The sequence below is a fragment of the Cetorhinus maximus genome, chromosome 10 (genome assembly GCF_964194155.1).
Source record: "Cetorhinus maximus chromosome 10, sCetMax3.hap1.1, whole genome shotgun sequence".
In the NCBI taxonomy this organism is placed as follows: Eukaryota; Metazoa; Chordata; class Chondrichthyes; order Lamniformes; family Cetorhinidae; genus Cetorhinus; species Cetorhinus maximus.
In genome coordinates this window covers 24,519,944-24,538,976 of record NC_135888.1, presented here as the reverse complement: position 1 = coordinate 24,538,976, position 19,033 = coordinate 24,519,944, and the positions used below count along the sequence as shown (strand labels likewise).

The 19,033-nt window shown below is 46.6% G+C and overlaps 2 protein-coding genes across 2 annotated transcripts in view; one reads left to right on the top strand and one right to left on the bottom strand.

Annotated features, from left to right (window-relative positions):
* cacfd1 (calcium channel flower domain containing 1) overlaps positions 1-19,033 on the bottom strand; it is a 93,628-nt gene that overhangs the window by 55,455 nt on the left and 19,140 nt on the right. The gene's annotated exons all lie outside the window — the stretch shown is intronic.
* Positions 969-18,668, top strand: slc2a6 (solute carrier family 2 member 6). The gene is made up of 10 exons (XM_078550226.1): positions 969-1,096; positions 3,097-3,259; positions 4,233-4,439; positions 5,630-5,729; positions 6,240-6,451; positions 8,171-8,323; positions 10,044-10,152; positions 11,630-11,821; positions 15,783-15,928; positions 17,374-18,668. Exons 1-10 carry the CDS (start codon positions 1,014-1,016, stop codon positions 17,536-17,538), a joined length of 1,530 nt encoding a protein of 509 aa, XP_078406352.1. The 5' UTR covers positions 969-1,013; the 3' UTR covers positions 17,539-18,668.

The following is a 19,033-nucleotide window of genomic DNA, read 5'->3' as shown; positions in this document are numbered from 1 at the left end:
TACAACTGTACAGGGTGTTGGTGAGGCCGCACCTGGAGTACTGTGTACAGTTTTGGTCCCCATATTTAAGAAAGGGTTTCCTGGCATTGGAGGCAGTTCAAAAGAGATTCACTAGGCTGATTCCTGGGTTGAAGGGGTTGACTTATCAAGCACAGCTAAACAGGTTAGGCCTTTATTCATTAGAGTTTATGTGGGGTGATCTTATTGAAACGTACAAGATTCTGAGGGGGCTTGACAGGGTAGATGTTGAGAAGATGTTTCCACTAGTGGGGGAATCTCGAACTAGGGGACATAGTTACAGAATAAGGGGACACTCATTTAAAACTGAGATGCGAAGGAATTTCTTTTCTCAGAGGATAGTGAATGTCTGGAATTCTCTACCCCAGAGAGTTGTGGAGGGAAGATCACTGGAAGTATTTAAAGAGGGGGTAGATAGGTTTCTAAAATATTGGGCTATGAGGAGCTGGCACGAAAGAGGCGTTGAGGCCTGGGGCAGATCAGCCATGATCTTATTGAACGGCGGGGCAGGCTTGAGGGGCCGAATGGCCTACTCCTGCTCCTATTTCTTACGTTCTTATGCACCTGTCCTTGTAATTTACCCTCTATATCATGGTACCCAAGGGATGGATTTTACAGGGAAGTGGCACAAACACAAGGGGCCAAATAGCTTCCTTTTGCACAATTAAAATCCTCTGATTCCGCCAGTTAACATATTCCCACCAGTCAACTGTTCTGCAAAATCTAATTTTTAATGCTGCACGCTCACTCGAGCCCACTAGTGAGTTTGAGGAATTCAGTTCCTCCCCACATGCAGAGTTGAGACATCAGCTGGAGGGATAGTATTAATAACATGATCAGCTCTTTTCAAAAATTCCAGGCAGCTGGTTCAACACCCATTAATCAAAATGACTCACTTCTGCAAACAGTGAAAACCCTTGATGAGGAAGTTAAGAGAGGAACATAGAATAAAAGCAGGGCTGTTCGATCAAAGAGAGCATCCACCTCATCCCAACATGAGCAGCCCATTGCTCAGGACCATGGCTCCTCGCAAATACATGACCTTCCGAAGTATTAATACTCAGCAGACTCAAACAGGGTAAGAAATAAAAACCTTTTTAAATCTGTTAGCTGAAATTTCTATATTTGAAGAATAAAAAGTGCATCTTCAAGAAAAAAATAATGCTTTTTTTAAAAAAAAGTGAAATTTAGCAGCAATAAGAATAGCAATAACTTGCATTTATGTAGTAATATCGGGGATCTGCCCAAGGGCAAGTTCTCTGCTCATTTCTCCGCGCTTTGCGGGCTTGTACTTTTCTCTCCAGTTGCCCGTAGGAACCTCCCAGTTTCAATTTCAAGCTGTCTAATTACATCGTTCTCTTTCCTCCTCTTGGTCCACATTCCTCTAATCTTCCTTCAGTCACCTCCTTCAGCAAGTTCTCATGACTTAGAATATGGCCAATCCAAGCATGTTGTCCTTTCCTGGTGAAATGTATTTATATAGCTACCTTGATGCAGTAAAAAGTCCCAAGGTGTTTCACAGGAGAGTTCCGAAACAGAAATTTGACACTGAAACACTGAAGGAGATATGTAAGCAAAATACTGCAGATGTTGGAAATCTGAAATAAAAACAGAAAATGCTCAAAATACTCAAGAGGTCAGGCAGCTTCCGTGGCCATTATCACACTGTTGTTTGTGGGATCTTTCTGTGCATAAAATGTGTGTGTTGCTTTTGCTTCATTAAAACATTCACTACTTCAAAAAATACATCATTGCCTGTAAAGCACTTAGGGCTGTCCTGTGGTTGTGCAGAGCTATTCCTTTTTCTTTTCTTTGATCACACTTGAGATGATATATAGGAAGACATCAATAGAATATTAATGAATATTCAGAATAGACAAGGAATTGGCAACTCAATTTCTAGATGGATCAGTGTGAGATGGTGCATTTTGATAGGAGGAATAAGGATGTCCCACATTCCTTGGAAGTTACGAGTCTAAATGGGGTAAAGGGTCAGAGGGATCTGGGGGTATAGATACACAAATCACTAAAAATAGCAACACAGGTTAATAAGATCACAAAAAGGCAAACACTGGGGTTCATTTCTAGAGGGATGGAATTTAAAGCAGAGAAGTTCGATTAAACTTGTGTAGAACCTTGCTTAGACCACACTTGGAGCACGGCATCCAGGTCTGGTCTCTATATTATACAAACAATACAGAGGCACTGGGGAAGATCCAAAATAAATTGACAAGGATGATACCAGAACTGAGAGGTTACAACTGTCAGCAAAGACTGAACAGGCTGGGGCTCTTTTCTCTAGAAAAGAGAAGGCTGAGAGGTGACCCCACAGCTTGTGAAAGGATTCAATAGGGTGGGTGCAGAAAAAATGTTTCCATTGATAATAACCATGGTATTTTATTCAAGAAACATTTCTGCAGCTCAAAGGCTGAATTGCAATGTAACTTGAATCAAAAATTCACATATAGGCTGAGTGATCTAGTTAAAAACGTGCAAATGTAACAATTGTGTGGTAACACAATTCAGCGGGTAACAGGGAAGTAGTGGAAGGGTAATGTTAATTAAAATTATATTAAAATTACAAACCAATACATCATTTGTACATTACAGGCACTGGAGTGCATGTAAATTTCATTGTGGAAGTTCTTCATTTATGACTTGAATGAGGTAAGGAATAGGACTGCTTGTGAGCAAGACAAAAACGAGGGTCCATCAATACATTTATTAGCCCCTAATAAATCCAATCGGGAATTCAGGAGAGACTTCTTCACCCAGAGAGCGGGGAGAATGCGGAACTCACTCCCACAGGGAGCGGTTGAGGCGAATAGTATAGATACATTTAAGGAGAAGTCAGCTAAACACATGAGGGAGAAAAGAATAGAAGAATATGGTGATAGGATGAGGGGAAGAGGGGGGTGGGAGGAGGTTCATGTGGAGCAGAAACACCAGCACAAAGCAGTTGGGCCAAATGGCCTGTTTCTGTGCTGGGTATACAATGATAGGACAGGTCCACTGGGCAGGGCAGCTGGCTGTTGTTATGCTACAGATCGAAAGCTTCAATGTGGATTTATCTTCCAGGGAAACCCACAATTGGTGGATGTACTTGGCTGTGTTCAACGCTATCTTGGGAAATCTGAGCTTTGGCTACGCACTGGTCTATACTTCACCTGTAATCCCAGAACTGAAACATTCTTCCGATCCGAAACTTCAACTGAACACTGAGAAAGCTTCCTGGTTTGAGGTAAGCAAAGGAAACAACCGATGTTTTAGGAGGATGAAGAATAGAACTAGTTAGAACGGACGGTGTAGAGGGAACTTTACTCTGTATCTAACCCCGTGCTGTACCTGTCCTGGGAGTGTTTGATGGGGACAGTGTAGAGGGAGCTTTACTCTGTATCTAACCCCGTGCTGTACCTGTCCTGGGAGTGTTTGATGGGGACAGTGTAAAGGGAGCTTTACTCTGTATCTAACCCCGTGCTATACCTGTCCTGGGAGTGTTTGATGGGGACAGTGTAGAGGGAGCTTTACTCTGTATCTAACCCCATGCTGTACCTGTCCTGGGAGTGTTTGATGGAACAGCGTAGAGGGAGCTTTACTCTGTATCTAACCCCGTGCTGTACCTGTCCTGGGAGTGTTTAATGGGGACAGTGTAGAGGGAGCTTTACTCTGTATCTAACCCCGTGCTGTACCTGTCCTGGGAGTGTTTGATGGGGACAGTGTAGAGGGAGCTTTACTCTGTATCTAACCCCGTGCTGTACCTGTCCTGGAAGTGTTTGATGGGGACAGTGTAGAGGGAGCTTTACTCTGTATCTAACCCTGTGTTGTACCTGTCCTGGGAGTGTTTGATGGGGACGGTGTAGAGGGAGCTTTACTCTGTATCTAACCCCGTGCTGTACTGTCCTGGGAGTGTTTGATGGGGACAGTGTAGAGGGAGCTTTACTCTGTATCTAACCCTTGATGCTAATGTCACATCCTGCAACTCATGTCCCTTGTTTCATTGAGCAGAAAAATAAGTATTGAAATCTATTTCTAAGACGCACCAGTTTGACAGGAAAGGAATTATATATTTGGCTCATCTTGCCTATGCTGGCTCTTTCAAAGAGCTGACTGTCTTCAACCCACTTTCCCACAGTAGTTCATAGTAGCCCCTCAGTATTTCTTTTCTAATGTTTATATCGTCTGTCTGACTCTGTGGTGTCACATTGCTTTTACAGTCGATCTTTACCTTGGGTGTGGGACTTGGAGGCCTGAGCACCATGTTCCTCAACGACTTCCTAGGCCGCAAGCTGACCATCATGGTGTCCAGCGTGCCTTCGGTCTTTGGATTTGCCATCATGGGCAGTGCCCAGGAGGTGTGGATGCTGGACTTTGGCCGGACATTGACTGGGATCGCAGGGGGAATGGTGTCTGGCGCTATTCCGGTAAGACGTGAAAGGATAACATGCCAGGATGGTGAAACCAAGACTGTGCATATCGGGTTGGGGGAGGGGTTGGGATTTGTCCTCAGCCCTTGGGGGGGATCCACTCATTGTCAAGATTGAGAAGCAGACATGTTGGTGTCACAGAGGAGGGCAACACTGAGGCTGAATACAGGAGAGAGGGTCCACACTATAACACCAGCCTGGACCTAATGGGCCGAAGGGCCTGTTTCTGTGCTGTAAATATTGTGTAATTCCACTTGTCCCCTGAGAAGATGGTGTTGAACCTTTTCCTGAACCTCTGCAGTCCCGGTGCTGGAGGTACACTCACAGTGCTGTTCGGAAAGTGGAGGAATGGTGATAAACAGCTACAGCACTGGCACTACCCCACAGGGGTGGAAAACTGCCCAGGTATGTCCTGTCCGCAAAAAGCCAGACATATCCAACCTGGTGAATCATTATTACGACCATCTTGGAGACTCAGTTTTCTTCCCTGGGTAATTATCACGCCTCAGATTCAAAAAGTGTGGGCCAAGAACTTGAACACATAATACAGGCGACATCGCCAGTGCAATACAGAGGCAGTCCGCACTGTCGGAGTGTCAGTACTGAGGGAGTGCTGCACTGTCGGAGGGTCAGTACTGAGGGAGTGCTGCTCCGTTGGAGGGTCAGTACTGAGGGAGTGCTGCACTGTTGGAGGGTCAGTACTGAGGGAGTGCTGCACTGTCGGAGTGTCAGTACTGAGGGAGTGCTGCACTGTCGGAGGGTCAGTACTGAGGGAATGCTGCTCCGTTGGAGGGTCAGTACTGAGGGAGTGCTGCACTGTTGGAGGGTCAGTACTGAGGGAGTGCTGCATTGTCGGAGGGTCAGTACTGAGGGAGTGCTGTACTGTCGGAGAGTCAGTACTGAGGGAGCGCTGCACTGTCAGAGGGTCAGTACTGAGGGAGTGCTGTACTGTCGGAGGGTCAGTATTGAGGGAGTGCTGCACTGTTGGAGGGTCAGTACTGAGGGAGTGCTGCATTGTCGGAGGGTCAGTATTGAGGGAATGCTGCACTGTTGGAGGGTCAGTACTGAGGGAGTGCTGCATTGTCAGAGGGTCAGTACTGAACCTCCAACAGCGATGGAACTCTCAGTTTGGTATCAGTGACAGCTGATGTGCAGCCAATTGTAAATGTCCTGTTTCTCTCTCCCAGGTTTATGTTTCAGAGATATCTGTGGTCAAGCTGAGAGGAAGGTTGGGCGTTGGACCCCAGCTCATGCTGGTTTGTGGAGCACTCCTGCTCTATGCTTTGGGTGAGGAATTCTGTCCAATGGTAGTGAATGGGAAGGGGTTTAATTCATTGGGAGTTTGTACAATTGGAGTCAGGAAGGTCTTGTGGTGCAGTGGGAGGCGTCCCTGCTTCTGAGTCAGAAGCTCAGGGTTCAAGTCCCACTCCGGGGCTTGATGGCCAAGGAAGATACATTCATAACGTGGCCAAACAGGTCGATTATCGACCAGCAAATCCTTCCAACACATGGCAGGTGGTAAGAGTGGGAGAGATTCCTGGTCAGCCATGGGATGGAAAGAATGTTGGAGCCTCTACCATCACTATCCATAGCTCCAACATTCTTTCCTTCACATGTTGCCACAGCAACATGGAGTCTCCCTGAGTGAAACCCACCCCGTCCCACCACAATGGGAGTAAATGAGAAGGGGGTTGAGTTATAATCTGATAGTAAGATCCATTGAGTTTGTGTGCTTGAATGTGAAAGGAGTTGGTGATTCGAGAGTAAAGTTGATGTGGAATCTCTGTTGCCTCTCAGACCTGTTCCTATCGTGGCGTTGGCTGGCTGTGGTTGGGGCGTTTATACCAACTGCAATGATAATTATTCTGTGCTTCATGCCAGAATCTCCTCGCTATTTAATCTCCAAACACCGCAGGGATGAAGCCTTGCAGTCACTGGCTTGGCTTCGTGGAACTGAGGCCAATTATCAACTCGAGTACCAGGAGATCAAGGAGTCGCTGAGCAGAAATGTAAGTGGTTGTTCATCTCAGACTGAAACATGATTGGCAGATTCACTAGGTCCTTCTCCCCTCATGTCCTGAAAGTGCTGAGTCCCAGTTGGGGTACAGTTTCCATGGGGAACCATCGCCCTCTGGTACCTCAGCCAAGTGTGAACCTGGTATAGTGAGTGTTGCCAGGGATTTTGACTATGGGAGGGGCAGCAGAGCCAAGGGCGATCCCCCCTCACACCCATCAGTGGACCGGAATGAGGAAGTGACTGGAATCCCTGTTGACTTAATCCAGAAGGCAGCCTCTCGCCTCTGAGGCAGAAGTCCAGGAACTTGAGCTCAAAATCCAGACTGACACACCCAGTGCAGTACTGAGGGAGTGCTGCACTGTTAGAGGGTCAGTACTGAGGGAGTGCTGCACTGTCAGAGGGTCAGTACTGAGGGAGCGCTGCACTGTTAGAGGGTCAGTACTGAGGGAGTGCTGCACTGTTAGAGGGTCAGTACTGAGGGAGTGCTGCACTGTCGGAGGGTCAGTACTGAGGGAGTGCTGCTCCGTCGGACGGTCAGTACTGAGGGAATTCTGCACTGTCAGAGGGTCAGTACTGAGGGAGTGCTGCACTGTCGGAGGGTCAGTGCTGAGGGAGCACTGCACTGTCGGAGGGTCAGTGCTGAGAGAGCGCTGCACTGTCAGAGGGTCAGTACTGAGGGAGCGCTGCACTGTTAGAGGGTCAGTACTGAGGGAGTGCTGCACTGTTAGAGGGTCAGTACTGAGGGAGTGCTGCACTGTCGGAGGGTCAGTACTGAGGGAGTGCTGCTCCGTTGGACGGTCAGTACTGAGGGAATGCTGCACTGTCAGAGGGTCAGTACTGAGGGAGTGCTGCACTGTCGGAGGGTCAGTGCTGAGGGAGCACTGCACTGTCGGAGGGTCAGTGCTGAGAGAGCGCTGCACTGTCAGAGGGTCAGTACTGAGGGAGTGCTGCTCTGTCGGAAGGTCAGTACTGAGGGAGTGCTGCACTGTCAGAGGGTCAGTACTGAGGGAGTGCTGCTCTGTCGGAGGGTCAGTACTGAGGGAATGCTGCACTGTCAGAGGGTCAGTACTGAGGGAGTGCTGCACTGTCGGAGGGTCAGTCGAATTGAAACCAAAGCAAATCCTTTGGGTTTGGAGGGAGTTTCTGCTAATGTTCCCAGGCACAATTCTTTCGAGTTATCAACAGTCACAGATTGCAACTCTTTCGAGTACATTCACAGTTCTTGGTTTTTTCCGGGAGTGGGACATGAACCCACAACCCTCTGATTCAAAGGCGAGGGTGCTATGAACTGAGCCACAGCTGACACACTGTCGGAGGGTCAGTACTGAGGGAGCGCTGCACTGTTGGAGGGTCAGTGCTGAGGGAGCGCTGCACTGTTGGAACTGTACTCTTTCACATAAGATATTATACTGAGGCTGCCTTTACTCATTTGGGTAGATGTTAAAAAACTCATTGAAGGAAACCATGACCAATATCTATCACTTAAATAATGGCTGACCACTATCCCATTGCCTCTTGTGGTGTCTTGCTATGTCTATATTATTTGCTATGTTTCTTGCTTTACAGCAGTGACTACACTTCCAGAGTACTTCATTGGCTCTCAATTGCTTTGAAATGTCCCAAGAGTATGAATGGTTTTGTAGGAATGCAGCCTGTCTTTGTAATGTGTATTCTGGTGCAATGTGAGATTGTGGCTCTACCCCTCATGCAGGACAACCAGATATCTTGTTCTGACCTACGTCAGCGTTACATCTACAAACCGGTACTGATTGCTGTCTTTATGAGGGTGTTTCAGCAGCTCAGTGGAATCACAGTCATCCTGGTCAACATGCAGAGTATCTTTGACAGTATGTCTGTCGTGCTGGTAAGTTGCAGTGCAGCACTCCAAACAGGCATTCATTCTCCAGACAGTGTTGTCACTGGCAAGGTCGACATTTATTACCCACCTCCAGGTGCCCTGAGAAAGTGGTGCCAGGTGCCACCTTGAACCAATAAGGCCTTTTGGAGAGATTAAAGCCAATGCCCCTCTGGCCTCTCAGGTGGATGAGAAAGACCTGATGGAAGTAGGACCAGGGCATTGTTTCTCCCAGTGTCCTTGGGCCAATATTCATCCCTCAATCAGCATCATAAAAACAGATCATCTGGGTTATTATCACAATGCTGTTTGTGGGAGCTTGCTGTGCACAAATTGGCTGCCATGTTTCCTACATTGCGACAGAGATTACACTTCAAAAGTTACTTCATTAACTGTAAAGCACTCTAGAATGTCCCAATGTGGTGAAAGGTGCTATAGAAATGTAAGTCTTTCCTTTTTAATACAACTGAGAGACATCTCAGGGGGTCAGTTAGGGGTCAGTTATGTTGGTGTGGGACTGGAGTCACACACAGGCCCAGACTGGGTAAGGGCGGCAGGTTTCCTTCCCTCAGGGACATTAGTGACCCAGCTGGGTTTTCACCACAATCTGACAGCTTCGTGGCCACTTTTACTGAGACCGGCATTTTATTTCCAGAGTTTTAAACCAAATTCAAATTCTCAGACTGTCCCGAGGTGGAATTTGGACTCTCATTCCCTGGATATTTAGTCCAGGCCTGATGGTCCCAGTGACATAACTATGTCACTATCATACTCAAAACGTGTCAAATACTACAGAGTATCACTTATTCAGCATCAAGTTGTATTGACCAGCTGGGAGAATATGTTAGACCCAAGCAGCCCTGTAGTAGTTAAATGAATGCAAGACATGGAGTTATTCCCAGTATGGCAGTGAAAAGGCATGCTCCAACTTTCATTCCTGGCCTCTGAGGTGTCAGCTCATCTCAGCTAGGGTGTGAGTAGGAGAAACTATAAATCTCTCAATACCCCTGGGTTAATGAGAGAGAGGAAATCTCTATCCTCTCACTGTCTATCTCTCCCCCTCCTCTCACACTGTCTCTCTCTATCCTCTCACTTTCTATCTCTCTCTATCCTCTCACTCTCTATTTCTCTCCTTCCTCTCACTCAGTCTCTCTCTATCCTCTCACTCTCTATCTCTCTCCTCCCTCTCACTCTCTGTCTCTCCTTCCTCTCACTGTCTCCGTCTGTCCTCTCACTCTCTATCTCTCTCCCTCCTCTCACACTGTCTCTCTCTATCCTCTCACTTTCTATCTCTCTCTATCCTCTCACTCTCTATCTCTCTCCCTCCTCTCACTCAGTCTCTCTCTATCCTCTCACTCTCTATCTCTCTCCTCCCTCTCACTCTCTAACTCTCTCCTCCCTCTCACTCTCTATCTCTCTCCTTCCTCTCACTCTGTCTCCGTCTGTTCTCTCACTCTCTATCTCTCTCCTCCCTCTCACTTTCTATCTCTCTCCTTCCTCTCTCTGTCTCCGTCTGTTCTCTCACTCTCTATCTCTCTCCCTCCTCTCACTCAGTCTCTCTCTCTATCCTCTCACTCTCGATCTCTCTCCTTCCTCTCACTCTGTCTCTGTCTGTCCTCTCACTCTCTATCTCTCTCCCTCCTCTCACTCTGTCTCTCTCTATCTTCTCACTCTCTATCTCCCCACCTCTCTCTCTCTCATGCACTAATGGAAGTTTTTTTTCTGTTAGCCAGGTTCCTACGATGCAGCGATTGTTGGGCTGGTCCGTTTGCTCTCTGTCTGTGTTGCTGCCTGGCTGATGGACAAAGCTGGAAGACGGAAACTTCTCTTTTTGTCAGGTAGAGAGGGACAGGAGCTTTAACTTGTCAAAATGTAATCGCTTTGTCTTCCTCGGTGGCTCAGTGAGCAGAGCAGACGGTGGAGAAGGGAGACCAGATTCCATCTCCGGGCTGTGCTGAGTTAGCTGAGGGCGCAGACGGGGGTGGGGGGGTTGCCACCCTGGGTTAGATTCAGAGGAAAATCAACTGACGTTCCTGCTCCTGATTACCATCCAGGCAGGGCAAGGCATAGCTGCAAGGTCTAATAGCCTATGGACTCTGTCTGGGTCTTGGGGGTTGGCAGCACTTTCAACAAATAGCCTCCTTCTGTGCTGTAGGCTTCTACAACACTCCAATCAGAGGGAAGGCCGGATACAGTGTGGGTATCAAACGAGGAAGAGATTATGAGCAGGTTAAAATTTCCACAGCACATCGGTGCAAAACCTGCTCGTCACACACAACCAAAAGCCCAGGGAGTCAACACACCTCCGAGCCCATTCCTGCAGTACTCTGAGCCCAACTCCGTCAGATTCTGACTATCAGTGGAACCCGGGACTGTATTTTTAAAAATTAGTTCTCAACATGCGGGCATCGTTGGCAAGGCCATCCCTAGTTGCCCTGAGAAATTGGTGCTGAGCCATTGATAGTGGGTTTGCCGTAAAATAAGTGGCCATTTCAGAGGGCAATTAAGAGTAACCCATGTTGGTTAGGTGTGGTGTGGGTCTGAATTCACACACTGGGTAAGGATGGCAGATTTCCATGCCTGAAGGACCTGTGAGCTTTCACACAATCTGATCGCTTCCTGGTTATGTCTCCAGTTGTTAATCTGAATTCTAATTCACAAACTTCACATGATGGGATTGGAACTCACATCATTTGGTTAATTAATCCAGTAACATCACCACCACACTGCTGTATCTTCCAAAGTATTGCTCATGCCACATCAGGTTTATAGTCACAGGGTAACATAAACACAGATAGAAGCCATTGGGCCCATCGTGCTGGTGCCGGTTCTTTGAAGAACCTATCCAATAAGTCCCACTCCTTCCCCAGCTCTTTCACCATAATCCTGCAAGATGTTTCCTTTACAAGTATATATTCAATTCCTTTTGAAAGTTCCCATTGAATGTGCTTCCACCGCCCTGTCAGGCAGTGCATTCCAGGTCACAACAACTCGCTGTGTAAAAAGAAATTCTCCTCATCTCCTTCCTTAGCTTTATTGTCAATAATCCCATATCTGTGCCCTCTCATGGGTATTAAGAAAGAAGCATTCCATGGCTTTTCTTGGGATGGGTGGGCAGGTTGTGGGGGAAGCACTGGCGAATCTTCTTCAATCATGTTAACAGCCTCTCAGTACAGGCAGAATAACAGCTTTGTCTGTTTATTTCCTCAAATCTGAAAGACATTTCCTAAACCTATCCATTGCCAGAGGGTCAATACCAATTAGGGCTGCGAAAGCTGCATGGAAACTCATTCATATTTCTCTCTGTCCTACCAGGTGCACTCATGTCTATCTCAGCATTGGCTCTTGGAGTCTACAGCAAACTGGATGAGCTAAAGAATAACCAAACAAGCAGCAATTTTTCCATTGGGAACACTGACCATTTAACAGTTGACCATCTACTTCAACACAGAATGGCACAATGGTCAACATACATTCCACTAATCAGTGTCATGCTTCTCATTTTCGGTACGTCCAACTGTGAATGTTTGATGGGGACAGTGTAGAGGGAGCTTTACTCTGTATCTAACCCCGTGCTGTACCTGTCCTGGGAGTGTTTGATGGGGACAGTGTAGAGGGAGCTTTACTCTGTATCTAACCCCGTGCAGTACCTGTCCTGGAAGTGTTTGAAGGGACAGTGTAGAGGGAGCTTTACTTTGTTTCTAATCCTGTGCTGTACCTGTCCTGGGAGTGTTTGATGGGGACAGTGTAGAGGGAGCTTTACTCGGTATCTAACCCCGTGCTGTACCTGTCCTGGGAGTGTTTGATGGGGACAGTGTAGAGGGAGCTTTACTCTGTATCTAACCCCGTGCTGTACCTGTCCTGGGAGTGTTTGATGGGGACAGTGTAGAGGGAGCTTTACTCTGTATCTAACCACGTGCTGTACCTGTCCTGGGAGTGTTTGATGGGGACAGTGTAGAGGGAGCTTTACTCTGTATCTAACCCCGTGCAGTACCTGTCCTGGAAGTGTTTGAAGGGACAGTGTAGAGGGAGCTTTACTCTGTTTCTAATCCTGTGCTGTACCTGTCCTGGGAGTGTTTGATGGGGACAGTGTAGAGGGAGCTTTACTCTGTATCTAACCCCATGCTGTACCTGACCTGGGAGTGTTTGATGGGCACAGTGTAAAGGGAGCTTTACTCTGTATCTAACCCCGTGCTGTACCTGTCCTGGGAGTGTTTGATCGGGACGATGTAGAGGGAGCTTTGCTGTGTATCTAACCCTGTGCTGTACCTGTCCTGTTATTGTTTGATAGGGACAGTGTAGAGGGAGCTTTACTCTGTATCTAACCCCGTGCTGTACCTGTCCTGGGAAAGTTTGATGGGGACGGTATAGAGGGAGCTTTACTCTGTATCTAACCCCGTGCTGTACCTGTCCTGGGAGTGTTTGATGGAGACAGTGTAGAGGAAGTTTTACTCTGTAACTAACCCTGTGCTGTACCTGCCCTGGGCGTGTTTGATGGGGACAATGTAGAGGGAGCTTTACTCTGTATCTAACCCCGTGCTGTACCTGTCCTGGGAGTGTTTGATGGGGACAGTGTAGAGGGAGCTTTACTCTGTGTCTAACCCCATGCTGTACCTGTCCTGGGAGTGTTTGATGGGGACAGTGTAGAGGGAGCTTTACTCTGTATCTCACCCCGTGCTGTACCTGTCCTGGGAGTGTTTGATGGGGACAGTGTAGAGGGAGCTTTACTCTGTAACTCACCCTGTGCTGTATCTGTCCTGGGAGTATTTGATGGGGACAGTGTACAGGGAGCTTTACTCTGTATCTAACCCCATGCTGTTCCTGTCCTGGGAGTGTTTGATGGGCACAGTGTAAAGGGAGCTTTACTCTGTATCTAACCTCAGCTGTACCTGTCCTGGGAGTGTTTGATCGGGACAGCGTGGATGGAGCTTTACTCTGTATCTAACCCTGTGCTGTACCAGTCCTGTGATTGTTTGATGGGGATAGTGTAGAGGGAGCTTTACTCTGTATCTAACCCCGTGCTGTACCTGTCCTGGGAGTGTTTGATGGGGACAGTGGGGAAGGCACTATTAACACAGGTGATTGTGTTGTAATCAACCCAAAAGGTTCAAATGCCCAAGACCAAATTTAAAGATGCAGTAGTTTGGAGTCAGATAAGAAGAGGGCAAGGCGAGTTTCTCACCCAAAGGCTCATGGCGAATGTGTAGGTGCTGGGGACTTGTCAGTGAAACAACGGAAAAGGGTTCAGGATGGGATTGATAGAGGAAGCTCAGTCACTGGGGGTGAAAATCTTTGAAAATGATGGGCTCACTGGGCCTAATGCCTTGTTTTTGTTCCTAAAATGTCTGATATTCGTAAGATCATAAGAAATAGGAGCAGAAGCCGGCCATTTGGACCCTCGAGCCTGCTCCACCATTCGATAAGATCATGGCTAATCTGATTGTGGCCTCAACTCCACTTTTCCACATGTCCCCATAATCCTTGACCCCCTTGTCGATCAGAAATCTGTCTAACTCAACCTTGAGTATATTCAGTGACCCAGCCTCCACTGCTCTCTGGGGAAGAGAATTCCAAAGAATAACGACCCTCTCAGAGAAGAAATTCTTCCGCATCTCCATCTTAATGGGAGACCCCTTATTTTTAAACTGTGCCCCTAGTTCTAGATTTCCCCCACAGGGGAAAACATTCTCTCAGCTTCTACCCTGTTAAGCCCCCCTCAGAATCGTATATGTTTCAATAAGATCACCTCTCATTCTTCTAAACTCCAATGGGTACAGGTCCAACCTGCTCAATCTCTCTTCATGAGACAAACCCCTTCATCCCAGGAATCAGCATAGTGAACCTTTGCTGAACTGTTTCCAATTCAAGTATATTCCTCCCATGACTGCCACCAACTAGAAGGGCAGCAGATAGAAGGGAACACCACCACCTGGAAGTTTCCCTCCAAGTCACTCACCATTCTGACTTGGAAATATATCGCCGTTTCTTCACTGTCGCTGGGTCAAAATCCTGGAACTCCCTCCCAACAGCACTGTGGGTGTACCTACACCACATGGACTGCAGCGGTTCAAGAAGGCAGCTCACCACCACTTTCTCAAGGGAAAATAGGGATGGGCAATAAATGCTGGCCTAGCCAGCAATGCCCAGATCCCGTAAATGAATTTAAAAAAAGTAGAGACCAAAACTGTACACAGTACTCTAGATGTGGTCTCACCAATGCCCTGTACAGTTGTAGCAAGACTTCCTTATTTTTATATTCCATCCCCTTTGCAATAAAGACCACCATTCCAGTTGCCTTCCTAATTACTTGTTGTACCTGCCTGCTGACTTCTTATGATTCATGTACAAGGACACCCAGATCCCTCTGTACCACAGCATTCTGCAGTCCCTCTCCATGAAAATAATATTCTGGTTTGCTATTCTTCCTGCCAAAGTGGAAACCTCACATTTTCCCACTTTATACTACATCTGCCAATTTTTTCCCACTCACTTAATATATCTACATCCCTTTGCAGACTTTGTATCCTCCTCACAACTTGCTTTCCTACTTATCTTTGCATCAACAGCAAATTTGGCGACAATACAATCTGTCCTTTCATACAAGTCATTAATATGGATCATAAGTAGTTGAGGTCCCAGCACTGATCCCTGTGCCTCTCCACTAGTTACAGCTTGCCGACCTGAAAATTACTCATTTATCCTTACTCTCTGTTTCCTGTTAATTAGCCATTCCTCTATCTATGCTGATATATCACCCCCAACTCCATGAGCACTTATATTGTGAAGTAACTTTTTATGTGCCACCTTTGTGCAGTTTTGGTCTCCTTATTTAAGGAAGGATGTAAATGCATTGGAGGTGGTTCAGAAGAGGTTTACTAGATTGATACCTGGAATGAGTGGGTTGTCTTATGAAGAAAGGTTGGACAGACTGGGCTTATTTCCACTGGTGTTTAGAAGAACGAGAGGGTGATTTGATTGAAGTGTACAAGATCCTGAACGGCCTTGACATGTTGGACATCGAAAGATTGTTTCCTCTTGTGGGTGAGTCCAGAACTAGGGGGCACTGTTTTAAAATTAGCGGTCACCCTTTTCGGACAGAGATAAGGAGAAATTTTTTTCTCTCAGAGGGCTGTACAACTTCGGAACTCTCTGCCTCAGAAGGCGGTAGAAGCGGGGTCATTGAGTATTTTTAAGACAGAGGTAGATAGATTCTTGTTAGGCAAGGGAATCAAAGGTTATGGGGATTAGATGGGAACGTGGAAATCAAAACACAAGAAAATCAGCCATGATCTTATTGAATGGCAGAACAGGCTCGATGGGCCGAATGGTCTACTCCTGCTCCTAATTCATATGTTCTTATGGAATGTCCTTTAGTTTGCTGCCTTTGGCCCTTGTGCTCAATGTGCTGGGTTTTCCAATTGCCTCAATTTGGTTGAAGACTTTGTTTACCTTTGACCCCTGTACACAGGCTATGCCCTGGGCTGGGGGCCAGTCACCTGGCTGCTGATGTCGGAGATCCTTCCAATTAAAGTCCGTGGTTTGGCATCCGGCCTGTGTGTTGTTGTCAGCTGGGTCACAGCATTCATCTTGACAAAGTGGTTCTTGCCAGTGAAGGTTGGTTTGCTTTTGGGCATCTGTGTGCAGAATCTGCTTTCTCTCAGTCCCTAATTTTTCTTCCTAGGTTTTCTCCTGGATTTTTGTTGCCTCTCCCAGGAGATTACATAACTGTTTGTGGGAGGGATGTGACAGAAACAGCAGGAGGCCATTCAGCCCCACAAGCCTGCCCTACCGTCCAATTATATCACAACTGATCTGTAACTCAAACCCATGTTCTCACCTTTGCTCCATATCCCTAATTCCCTTACCAACCAAAAATCGATTAATCTCCGTCGTGATAGCTCCAATTAATCATAATATTCAATTGATTTTTGGGAGAGAGTGTTCTAGATTTCCACTCCCCTGTGTGAGAAGTGATTCCTGATGTCACCCCCGAACGGCCTGGTTTGAATTTGAAGTTCCTGCCCCCTTGTTCTGGATTCCCCCCACCAGAGGAAATAGTTTCTCTCTATCAACCCTTTCAAATCGCTTGATTGTCTTAAACACCTCGATTAGGTCACCCATAAACTTCTTCGAGATAAAACAACCTAGTCTATGTAATCTGCTCTCAGTGTGACATCAGTGTTATCTGTGGCTCAATGGGCAGCACTTGGATCTGAGGCAGAAGGTTGTGGTTTCAGGACCCACTCCAGAGACTTGAGTATATAATCCAGGATTACATTCAGAATCAGAATCACAGAATTTTAATGGCACAGAAGTGGCCATTCGGCCCAACTTGTTTATACCGGCTCTCCAAATGAGCATTATGACCTTGTGCCATCGCCCTGCCTTTTCCCTCATACCTCTGCACATTGTTTCTATTCAAATAATTATCTAATGCCCTCTTGAATGTCTCAATTGAACCTGTCCCCACCACACTTCCAGGCAGTGCCTTCCACACCCGAATTCTCGTTGCATGAAAAAGTTTTTTCTCACATCACACTTGCTTCTTTTGCAAATCACTTCAAATCTGTGGGATTACTGAGGGAGTGCTGCATTGTTGGAGGTACTGCCGCTCAGGTGACATGTTAAATCAAGGCCACATTTCCCCTCTCAGGGGAACGTAAAAGATTTCATGGTACTGCTTCAAAAGGTGAGCAGGGAGGAGCTCTTGCTGACCAATATTTATCCCTCAAATAACACCCCGACATCTGAAACCCCGATTATCTGATCATTAAATCATTATTGTTTGTGGGATCCTGCAGGCTGCAGGATTTAATGTATTTTCTACATTACAACAGTGACTTTACTTTTCTGTAAAGCACTTAAGTTGTGAAAGTCACAAAAATCTTTCTTTCCCACAATTTAATCCTTTTGCCCAGCTATCATTCTGGTTACCAGGACTATAAGGGTTAAAGCTTGAAGGGCTGTATGAAAGCCAGTGAGAATCTGTGTCTTCAGAAGGGAAAGGGTCATAACAGGAGGACAAAATATTAAATTTAAAACCACCTTTCCTTCTGCAGGATCGCTTTGGCCTCGCTGTCCCCTTCCTGTTCTTCTGTGTGATATCCATGCTGTCTATATTATTTACTGCTTTCTGCATTCCTGAAACAAGAGGAAGAACTTTAGAGCAAATTGAAGAGAGTTTTCGGAACCCAAGGAGACCCAGCTGCAATTATAACAGTTGACGGGGAAACGGACTTTGAAAGCTGAACAATAACGTTTTACAATTACGAGCTCTTCAACTCTCTCTCAACCTGTGAGGACAGACTAATCCTCAACTACAAGGACTATGTTTACGCTTTCGCAGATTCACCTGGTCCAAAGGTATCTGTGAAATATAATGATCCCTTCCATACCTTTTACACTGTCCCCATCAAACACTCCCAGGACAGGTACAGCACGGGGTTAGATACAGAGTAAAGCTCCGTCTACACTGTCTCCATCAAACAATCTCAGGGCAGGTACAGCACGGGGTTAGATACAGAGTAAAGCTCCCTCTACACTGTCCCCATCAAACACTCCCAGGACAGGTACAGCACGGGGTTAGATACAGAGTAAAGCTCCCTCTACACTGTCCCCATCAAACACTCCCAGGGCAGGTACAGCACGGGGTTAGATGCAGAGTAGAGCCCCTTCTACACTGCCCCCATCAAACACTCCCAGGGCAGGTACTGCACGGGGTTAGACGCAGATTAAAGCCCCCTCTACACTGTGCCCATCAAACACTCCCAGGACAGATACAGCACAGGGTTAGATACAGAGTAAAGCTCCCTCTACATTGTGTCCATCAAACACTCCCAGGACAGATACAGCACAGGGTTAGATACAGAGTAAAGCTCCCTCTACATTGTGTCCATCAAACACTCCCAGGACAGATACAGCACAGGGTTAGATGCAGAGTAAAGCCCCCTCTACACTGTGCCCATCAAACACTCCTAGGGCAGGTACAGCATGGGGTTAGATAGAGTAAAGCTCCCTCTACACTGTCTCTTCAGGTAGTGATAGGGTAGTGCCAGCTACAGTTTATAATCTGCATCGAGGCGAATTCCATAACCTGTGGAGCGAAAGGTGGGATGGGGTGAATAGGCTTTTCTCCTTTTGTGCTTCATCACTGATACTAAACAGAGGGTGTGTGAATGTCAGACCGCAGCTAGTATTTATACAACTCCACATCTGCTGCTGGTGAATGATAGTCTGGCTGTTTAAAGACTGCTTTCATAAACTAACTTACACTGAAACAAAGCTTGCATCTCTTCCAACTGCAAAACTCTTTTACATGGTTTGTAAATATACTGGGCACGTTATCTGTAAAGAACCTGGGTTTATATATAATTTGAAGTATGAATCGTTGTTACAAAATGAAATGTATCTGTATAAACAGTCCAACAATGCCCTCACTTATTAAATAACCTGCACCTGGAATGTAACCGACAGGTTATATATAGAACAGATACCCGAGAGACTGGAATCTAATCAAGGGGTTCGGGGAGGGTTTATATATAGAATAACAGATACCCGGGAGTGAGTTACAGACTGGAATCTAATCGAGGGGTTCAGGGTGGTTTATATATAGAATAACAGATACCTGGGAGCGAGTTACGGACTGGAATCTAATCGAGGGGTTCAGGGTGGTTTATATATAGAATAACATACCCGGGAGTGAGTTACAGACTGGAATAT